This window comes from Fusarium odoratissimum (assembly GCF_000260195.1).
Source record: "Fusarium odoratissimum NRRL 54006 unplaced genomic scaffold supercont1.29, whole genome shotgun sequence".
Taxonomy (NCBI): domain Eukaryota; kingdom Fungi; phylum Ascomycota; class Sordariomycetes; order Hypocreales; family Nectriaceae; genus Fusarium; species Fusarium odoratissimum.
Genome location: NW_022158713.1, coordinates 63647 through 72483, shown reverse-complemented (window position 1 = coordinate 72483; position 8837 = coordinate 63647). Strand labels below are relative to the sequence as shown.

Below are 8837 nucleotides of genomic sequence, written 5' to 3'. Positions count from 1 at the left end.
ATTAAAACTTGAGGACCTTTGTACTCAGTTTCATCTAAATATTCACTGACTAAATTTTTATTTAATATAAAAAATGTGGTGTTGAGATAATTAGTTAATTGATCATGATATCCGGTTCTTGGTGTTTTGGTCGGGGTGGCCGGTCTGTGGGGGTGGCCAGTCTTTGGGTGACGGACGTTAGTCAAGGAATTGAGTGGAGGCAAGAACCCAACGTGGAGGGTCCCGCCTCCCCGTGAGTTCTGGCGACTCAGAGAGAGGCGTTATGTAAGTTGTCTCTCCTAGACTAGCCACTCTAAATTGAACATTGTCTGGACCTGGGTCTGATACTATTTCGGTATAGTCTGAATATTCGGCTTTTGGAGGGAATGAAGACAGCCCGGATAGCTTATTTCCCTAAGGTTAAAACACCAGCTGTCTATCACATGGGATGGGATAATATTCTCAACAGAGATAATCGACATCTTTCCCGCATAATCCCCCACTTGAGATCGGCCAGTCAAGGATGTGGCTCCTCACCCTTTGTACAGTAGCGGCCCGGGGCTCCAGGGTCTCTGATAGCGGCTGTGCGACTTAGGCAGGCCGTCCTGATAAGCTCTCAGGAGAGTCCTCAGATTGGCTACAGAACGGCAATCAACAGGTCTAGATTCTCTATTGGGCCGGGACTTGAGCTGCATTCTTATCCACGGACGTGGTACCCAGTAACCCCATCCGTGCTTCTTGTGGCGCCTTGAAGGAACGAGTTGGCCATGTACTGCCTTGTACTGCATGTCTACTCCAATCAAGCGGACTGGCGGCTCAGCTGCACCTTATCAGCTTGAGGCATACGCTTTGACTTGTTCGTTCAGACTAGGTATACCCAAATACATATGCACTTGTTCTCTCAGTCACCTTCTCAGTGTGATACCGGTTGACTAGAAAAAGAACGGAGAGCAGCCGTATCAAGCCCCTGACAATCCCTTTGTTAGAGCATGTCCAAGATAGCCTCCAAACTTTAAACCAGTATAAATCCAGCCATCAACAGTAACGTCAAAGCTGCCATCCTCTGCACCAATAGGTCCTCCGTTGTTGGTGGCTTGAGTCTAGGAATCTAATATCCGGTTGATGACTCCTCAAGCCATTTACCAGCCGAGTTGCCCGCCCATGTACTCCGTACTCGAGTTACACAGCAGATGAGGCGCGCGGAGTTCTCTCATGTTGCGGAGATTATATGTGATCGTTCCAAACCTTATTAATCACCTACAACCCATTTCTTTTACATGCTCCCAAAGCTAACATTACTAGCTACCTACTTTATACAAGGACCCAAATCATAATTTCGTATAAGTATCAATATGTATGGACTTAATTGCACGCTTAGCACTGTTTCTAATGGCAGGAAAATAACGTGCTATCCAGACTTGTTATGCTTTTAACGGTGGTGATACATACAAGGTACATCCGGTTATCTACCGTACACTCTAGAAGGTGGTATATTACACAGGCATCCCATCCGCCTAGCCAAATTTCTTCCCAATTCCAAAAACCACCTATTTCTTTTCATTAACCTCGTCCCAAGTACCAGTTGTGGGCCAGCTGGTTGGTCAAATAGCTGAAAGGCGTGGGCACCTCAGCCATACCCTTTCTTGCGACAGGATGACGCAGGTAGACCGCAGCACAGATGTTGGGGTTAACCTCAAGGTAGCGAGGGATGAAGGCAAAGGCAGACATGAATGGGCGAGGACGCCAGGGAGTAACATAGGGTTTAGAGGGATCGATAGGGTTCTCGGAGTCGTTTCTGAGAATGTTGATGAGGCGGCGGGTCTCCTCATGGGTCAAGTTCTCAGTGGCCAGAATATTCATAGCCCGGTCGCGATCTGCCTTATTCGTGATGCCCTCCAGACCCTTCTCAAGGACGTTGTTCTTGAATTGCAACTTCTTCGCCTCTCTCTCCTCCTTACTTAATTTAGAATCTGATTTCTCAGCTTGTGGTTCAGCGGACTCCTCAGCCGATGCTTCAGCTGAACCCTCAGCGTTGGCTGCTTTAGCCAGTGTTGAGTCAGCCTTTCGGAATGTATCGACAGACTCAAGCTTTGTGATCTGAGCCTGAATCTGACGGAGTAGGTCCCGTGCGTCAAGTTCGCGAGCCTCAGGAAGAGACAGGAAACGCTGAGCAGTGTCACGAAATAGTCGTAAATCTTTCTTCTGCTTAGCAGAGAGGTTTCTCATGTCACCCTTGAGAATCTCTCTGGCGGTTGTTCGGAGGTTTCTGACACGGTGCAACTGCACCTCTCGCTCAACACGCTTGCGCGCGTGTTTTCCAGGAGCCTTTGTATCAGCGGACTCAGCTTCCTCTCCTTCCTTAGCAACAGCCTCGAGGACTTTGGATCGCTTCTTCAGCCCATGCTTTCTGACTGACTCTTCTTGTTGGTCGAGCATCTCCTTCTCACGGCTTTCCATAGTTGTATACTCAGCTGTCTTTTGCTCTCCAGTCCCATACAAAACTTTCTCAACCTCAACTTGGAACATATCACCAGGATTCAATGCGTACGATGGGTGGACCATCTGTCAAATGTTAGAGCAGTCCGTGATGGGAGGTTTTTTATTGAAACAAACCTTCTTGCCGTTGACCTTGACAGCTCCGTGAATAATAAATTGACGAGCTTGTCGTACACTGCTAGCAAACATAGCACGGAAAACAGCGGTATCCAATCTTCGCTCCAATGGCGCGAATGTCATTTGCATATAAGGTGTCATGTTCTGGAAATGCTCCGAGAGCATATCATTCACATTTCCAAAAGCTCGGCCTCGCTGAGCAGGATGAGAAGGACTTCGGACAGTTGTACTGCCTTTGGGAACTCTGGAGTAGGTTTCGGCGGTCACATTGGATGTCGTCAGACCTGAACCACGACCAGCCGCCTGCTCGGAACCATCGTTGGCGGCTAGGTATTCGGGAGGGAGATCGACAGCGGATTGAAGACGTCTTGAAAAGAGCCGCACCCACTTCTTCTCGGAAACATGCTCGCCGTGATAACCTCGGGTTTTCGACTTGGCTGCCCATTTCTGCTGGAAAAATGTTGCTCGACTGTTGACTTGGGGCTCACGACCGGCTGCACGGGCGATGTTAAACAGATTGTACTTGTTCCATGATTGCCTGAGTTTCTATATGGTGTGTCGGTTAGCAAGGCGAAATTCACCTCGCGCGGGGTGGAACAGCCAGCCCGGGTCAATTGGGGTCAAAGGTTGAGCATACCGGTCTCGTCAGACTATAGTATTTCGTAGGCCGACGCATATTGGCAGATTGAGACCCACGGTGCTGGGAACTGGCTCGTCGTGATTGTCGTTAAGAGCCAAATTTTTGGCATCAATTCAGCTGGATCACCGGATTATCTCGTGGGTCCGGCCGTGGTGGTTCAATTCAAAGTCACTCGCTTATGTCAGCTCGGGAAGCTGAGAATAGGTGGGTCCCCACTAACTTACACGCAGGACGCGACTCAATTAAACACGACGCGTCCCTAGCTCAGAGACGTCCCAAAGGAATTCATGAGTCCCACCAGCAACACCACCATTTTCACAATCCTTTAATATTAAGGATCTTTTACTTCTCATACTCTTGAAAGTCCTTCCACAATGCTTTCAGCGTCGTCACCTATTACTTTCCCTCATTCTCCGCCGCCGGCGAAACGAGCCAAACCCCACGATCATAGCCCTCCTAAACCGAAAGCTCGAGGTCCATTCCTTGTTGAGGACGACGAGTCCGATTCAGACAGCAATGGCGAACCTACCGACTCTACTCGTGTAGCAAAACGTCTGATGACCGAGGATCCACGAGAGAAGCCTTCAGATACCATTGCACATGACCAAACAACAACTATTGATCTAGTTGATGAGGAAGAACCCTCAAGCACTCCCGATGTGCAAGCTCAAGAACCAACACGACTGAGCCAAAGACCAATCTTCACCACACCGATTTTCAGTAATCTTGTGCCGCAATCTTTCAAGGCAACAACATGTAACGGCAAGTCCGTCACAATCAAGGAGCGAAAGGCCAACTCTGCGCCAACATACGAGTCCATGGTCGCAGCTCGATCGAAAACGAAAGAAGGGCGAGCGAAACGAAGCTACTACGGCGTAGATATCCACAATCTCATGAGCGCTGCATCCGCAGAGATCGCAAGTCAGAAACAAACGCAGCCGCAAAGGCCTAATGTGCCTGTACAATCAGTCGAACCTCAGCTGCCGAACAGCAAAAGGCCCAAGAGAACTCGCTTATGGACGGAGAAATACCGGGCAAGGAACTTTATGGATCTGTGTGGTAACGATAATACCAACAGACGGGTACTAGGATGGTTGAAAAAGTGGGATCCCGTGGTGTTCCCTGGAGCAGCAAAGTCAAAGCCCGTGATAGCCAGACGACCAGGTGCTCAGCAACAAGAAGAGGAGGAAAAGCCTCATAGAAAAATCTTGCTGCTCACGGGACCTCCGGGACTGGGAAAGACAACGTTGGCACACGTGTGTGCGAGACAAGCAGGCTATGAAGTTATGGAAATTAACGCCAGTGACGACCGAAGTCGCGATGTCGTCAAGAACCGCATCCGCACAAGCTTGGGAACAGAGAGTGTCAAAACTGTCAGTAACCGCAAGGACGGAGACGGCCCCCCAAAATTGGCCAAACCAGCGTGCGTCGTGGTGGATGAAGTGGATGGCGTTGTATCTGGTTCAGGGGGATCAGGTGAAGGCGGCTTTGTCAAAGCACTGATAGATCTTGTTCTCCTGGATCAGAAGAATGCGTCGGGTGCCACCACAGAAAATTACGGGCGAAGGAAGAAGAAGGGTGACGACTTCCGGCTGCTCCGACCCCTGATTCTCATTTGTAACGATGTATACGCGCCAGCGCTTCGACCACTCCGGCATTCCAATTTGGCAGAAATTATTCACGTTGGCAAGCCCACTATGGAGTCGGTGGTTACCAGGTTAAAGAATGTTTTTGAAAAGGAGGGTATCCCTTGCGAGAAAGACGCTGCACGAAAGCTGTGTGAGGCGGCCTGGGGTATGACGAGCGGCATTGACGCTAGACGGGGAGCTGAGAGCACAGTGGAGGGTGACCTTCGAGGTGTCATGGTCGTTGGTGAATGGGTGGCGGGGCGGTTTCGCGCATCAAATCTGAAAGGAAAGGGCTCTCTCACGCGGCAGTGGCTGGAGCGCAATGTCCTTCAAGATCTAACCAGCGGCGCTGGTGGTGCTCGAGGTCTGGGTCGAGGTGGTGTCAAGGATATCGTTTCACGCCTCTTCCAAGAAGGTGGCGGCTTTCCAAAGCAAGCTATGGATTTGTCTCAATCCAAAACACAGCATGAGCAACCGCAGGCTGAGCTGGGTTTCGGCGAGTATCAAAAGAAGCATGCCATGGAAAGACTGCGGCAAATGATTGATACAAGCGGCGAAATCAGCCATATCATGACGGAGGTTTTTACCGAATACCCAAATCGCGAGTTCAACGATGATCTGTACCTTACCAAGCCTAATCAAGCATACGAATGGCTGCACTTTCACGACACATGTCAGTCACGGCTTTATGCTAGTCAAGAGTGGGAATTGGCACAATATCTCAGCCAGCCCGTTCTAGCATGCCATCACCTTTTTGCATCTCCCAAACGCTATCTTCCCAGCATGGGCTACGATCGCCGCTGGGGTGGTGATGCGGAGGATGACTCTGCGCCTCCACTACCATTCTCTGGTTCTCGAGCTGACTACCAAGCTTTCGAAGCAGAGCGTCAGAATAGGACTCAGCTCCAGGCTTTGCAGGGACAACTCCCACCCACACTGATGCGTTCGTTCCGCAGCGCTGAAGATGTTGCTGCCGAGTTCCTCCCTTATCTTGCGCGTATCGTGTCTCCGGACGTCAAGCCCGTTGTGGTGGGTGGTAGTCAAGGATCCACGGCCAGCGTACGCAGGGAGAGCGAACGTGCCATGGTCAAGCGTGCAGCTGAGGTCCTCGCTGAAGTTGGTATCGAGCTGCAGAAGGGAAGAATTGAGAGTGAGTCGCTCACCAATCGGACACCACAATATGTGTATCGCATGGAACCGTAAGTCATTCTATACCTCGAACAGATGAACACAACTAACACTACTACAGGGATCTCGATGTTCTGGCCACATTCGAAACAGCTGCATCACTTCTCCTACCCTCGGCAGCACCAACACGCTATGCTGTTCGTCAAGTTCTCGATCAAGAACTAAAGCGAACATTAGTGGAACGAGAAGCTCGCGCTCGACAGTCTCGCTTCAAAGCAGGCAACCCACTTGGACACGCTGAGCACCTCAGCACAGACAAGATTATGGCTTCCAAGAAACATGCTCTCGAAGCATCATCACAGGACACTACACTCATCAAGCGTGATTTCTTTGGCCGAATCATAGAGGCGCGGCCGCTAGCTGAGATTACGGGGAATACTCCCCAGCAGCAAGCCAAGCACGAGGAAAAGGAGCGCAAGGTGTGGGTGACGTATCATGAAGGGTTGAATAACGCTGTGAGAAAACCAATATCTTTGCAGGAATTTATGAGGGGATTATAAGAGCACGGCACCGTTGAAAGTAATGGATATGTGAGTAGCATTAAGTCAAATTAGCATTGGTTGCATAGCGATGTTAAATGTATCCTAAATTTTATAAACAGTTCGACGCTATAAAGAACTCGTGTATCTAAACCTCTCTACATCTAAGGCCACGACAAATATCCAAAAAGACAAGTCTCGTCAAACACAGCTCGCCTAGAGTTTCGCTTTGGGGGCGTCCTGCTTGGGTCCAGCCTTGGGTCTCTGAGCAGGCACAGACAAAGGATCATACACAGTAGATGAAAGGTTATCCGATGGCACAGCAGAATGCTGGAATAGACTTCGCAGGTCAAGCATACCGGGATGCAAATCCTCGATAGTGCTAGCACCAATGAGGCGCATGTTCATTTCCAGCTCATCCTTCAGCAGTTGCATAGCTCGTACGACACCAGCCTCACCATAAGCACTCATGGCGTACAGGAAAGGTCGTCCGATACCAACGCCACGAGCACCTAGGCAGAGAGCCTTGAGGATATCAGTTCCACGGCGGATTCCGCCATCGATGAAAATCTCAATCTTGTTCTCGAGACCACGCTCGCGTAGAACAGGCATTGTCTCAGCGAGGACTTCAATGGCGGATCGGGCAAACTCAAGCTGACGACCTCCGTGGTTGGAGAGAACAACGCCCTGGCAGCCGTAGTCAATAGCCTTGAGGACATCTTCGACGCGCTGGACACCCTTGAGGATGATAGGCATGGATGTAATACTCTGGAACCACGCAATGTCCTTCCAGCTCAGTGCAGGGTCAATGAATGTCGAGATAGCGCGCGCAGCACCTTGGCTGTTATCCGTATCTGTGCCCTCTTGGACATGGGAACCAGGATCGGTAAACTTAGATCTCATATCCTTCTCGCGACGTCCCAGCTGGGGCGCATCAACGGTAATGAAGAGACCCTTGCAACCACGCTTCTCAGCATGTTGCACGATCTTCTTGGTGATGGCACGGTCCTTGTTGACGTAGAGCTGCAGCCACTGGATCTGATCGCCTGCTTTTGCGTCCACAATCTCGTCGAAGGAGCATGATGCAAGAGTGGGGATCATCTGAATGATGTTGTGCTTTGCTGCGGCGCGGGTGAGGACGACTTCACCCTCTGGGTTGCCGAGTTTACCGAGGGCTGTGGCTGTTACATAAACGGGGATGTCTGTTTTTGTGCCGAGCATTGTAGTTGAGAAGTCGATATTTTCCACGTCGACGAGAATTTGAGGACGAAACCAGATGCGATGGAATGCGCTGTGGTTCTCTCGCATTGTCTATTCTCATTTAGATACTTCCTCAGTAGTGGTGCAAGGAAAACCTACAATCTCATCGTCGGCAGCGCTGGAGTAGTATCCCCATGCAGTCTTTGACATCACACGTCGAGCGACGGCCTCAAAATCGAAGAGGTTATAGCATTGCGACAGAAGAGGCTTCTGCTCAATGCGCTGCAGACGTTCCTCTTCCTCGGGGTCTATCTCCTTCTTCTCCTGCTGAACGGTGCCCATATCGACAGGGCCGAGATGCTTGGAGGCATCAAGATACTTGTCGAGGGTGTCGGGAGGATGAATTGGTTCGTATTCTTCGGTAGCATCTTTACCCTGGCACGTGTTAGTCGATGAGCGATGTTCAGTAAAGGATGAGACTTACAGCGTATTTGAGGATGATCTTTTGACCTCCAGGGTGTTCTGCAAGTCGTCAGTCTTATCCAATGTTCACTTCTTGAGTATATCATACCTGGCAGAAATTCTGTCACATCATATGCTTTACCCTATCGCATTCAAGTCAGTAAATGTCGGTAAGTCGCGACTCAATTCATGGCGTCCATACGTGAACGATAACCCAGCACGACTTTGCGCTGTTGTGCTCAGCAACCTCGCCGCCTTTTAACACCATTTTGACAGTATTCGATATGTTGTTTGTTGCAAGAAACGCGCTTCAACTGAGGAAAAAAGAGGACCGTTGCCTTTTGCCCGAGGATGAATGACGAAATAGGCTCTTGATCGACAGGGTATAGCCTATATGTGGATATCTTGTGTCCTGGTCTCGGGAGAATAGGTCAATCAATCAAAGGCCGAAAGAGTCAGGAGTAAAATGGAAGTGAGAAGATGAGAAGACGAGGGTATAAGAAGAATAGAAATAAAAAACAATCCCTTGAGAATCCGAACACGGAGACCGGATAGTCAGGGAATAACGGGTAGCGGAACGAAGCCGAGTCGGTTCGGCGACATGACCGGTCTGAAAGTTCAACCTCCCGGTTCAAGCTCAGTAACCTC

At 50.0% G+C, this 8837-nt stretch overlaps 3 protein-coding genes across 4 annotated transcripts; 1 reads left to right on the top strand and 2 right to left on the bottom strand.

Moving 5' to 3' along the window:
- Positions 1-1318: 1318 nt before the first annotated feature.
- On the bottom strand, positions 1319-3372 carry FOIG_12842 (uncharacterized protein). Of its 2 annotated transcripts, XM_031213784.1 has the most exons (3): positions 3230-3372; positions 2593-3138; positions 1319-2541 (listed from the first exon to the last, which is right to left on the bottom strand). In XM_031213784.1, exons 1-3 carry the CDS (start codon positions 3266-3268, stop codon positions 1540-1542), a joined length of 1587 nt encoding a protein of 528 aa, XP_031056358.1. In that variant the 5' UTR covers positions 3269-3372; the 3' UTR covers positions 1319-1539. The 2 variants fall into 2 exon arrangements, with proteins under 2 accessions (XP_031056358.1, XP_031056359.1); XM_031213785.1 differs by lacking the exon at positions 3230-3372 and having other exon boundaries at positions 2593-3222.
- Positions 3373-3475: 103 nt separating this feature from the next.
- Positions 3476-6716, top strand: FOIG_12841 (chromosome transmission fidelity protein 18). The gene is made up of 2 exons (XM_031213783.1): positions 3476-6059; positions 6110-6716. Exons 1-2 carry the CDS (start codon positions 3607-3609, stop codon positions 6546-6548), a joined length of 2892 nt encoding a protein of 963 aa, XP_031056357.1. The 5' UTR covers positions 3476-3606; the 3' UTR covers positions 6549-6716.
- Positions 6564-8806, bottom strand: FOIG_12840 (L-lactate dehydrogenase (cytochrome)). The gene is made up of 5 exons (XM_031213782.1): positions 8392-8806; positions 8299-8332; positions 8212-8249; positions 7887-8162; positions 6564-7838 (listed from the first exon to the last, which is right to left on the bottom strand). Exons 1-5 carry the CDS (start codon positions 8455-8457, stop codon positions 6744-6746), a joined length of 1509 nt encoding a protein of 502 aa, XP_031056356.1. The 5' UTR covers positions 8458-8806; the 3' UTR covers positions 6564-6743.
- Between the last annotated feature and the right edge of the window lie 31 nt (positions 8807-8837).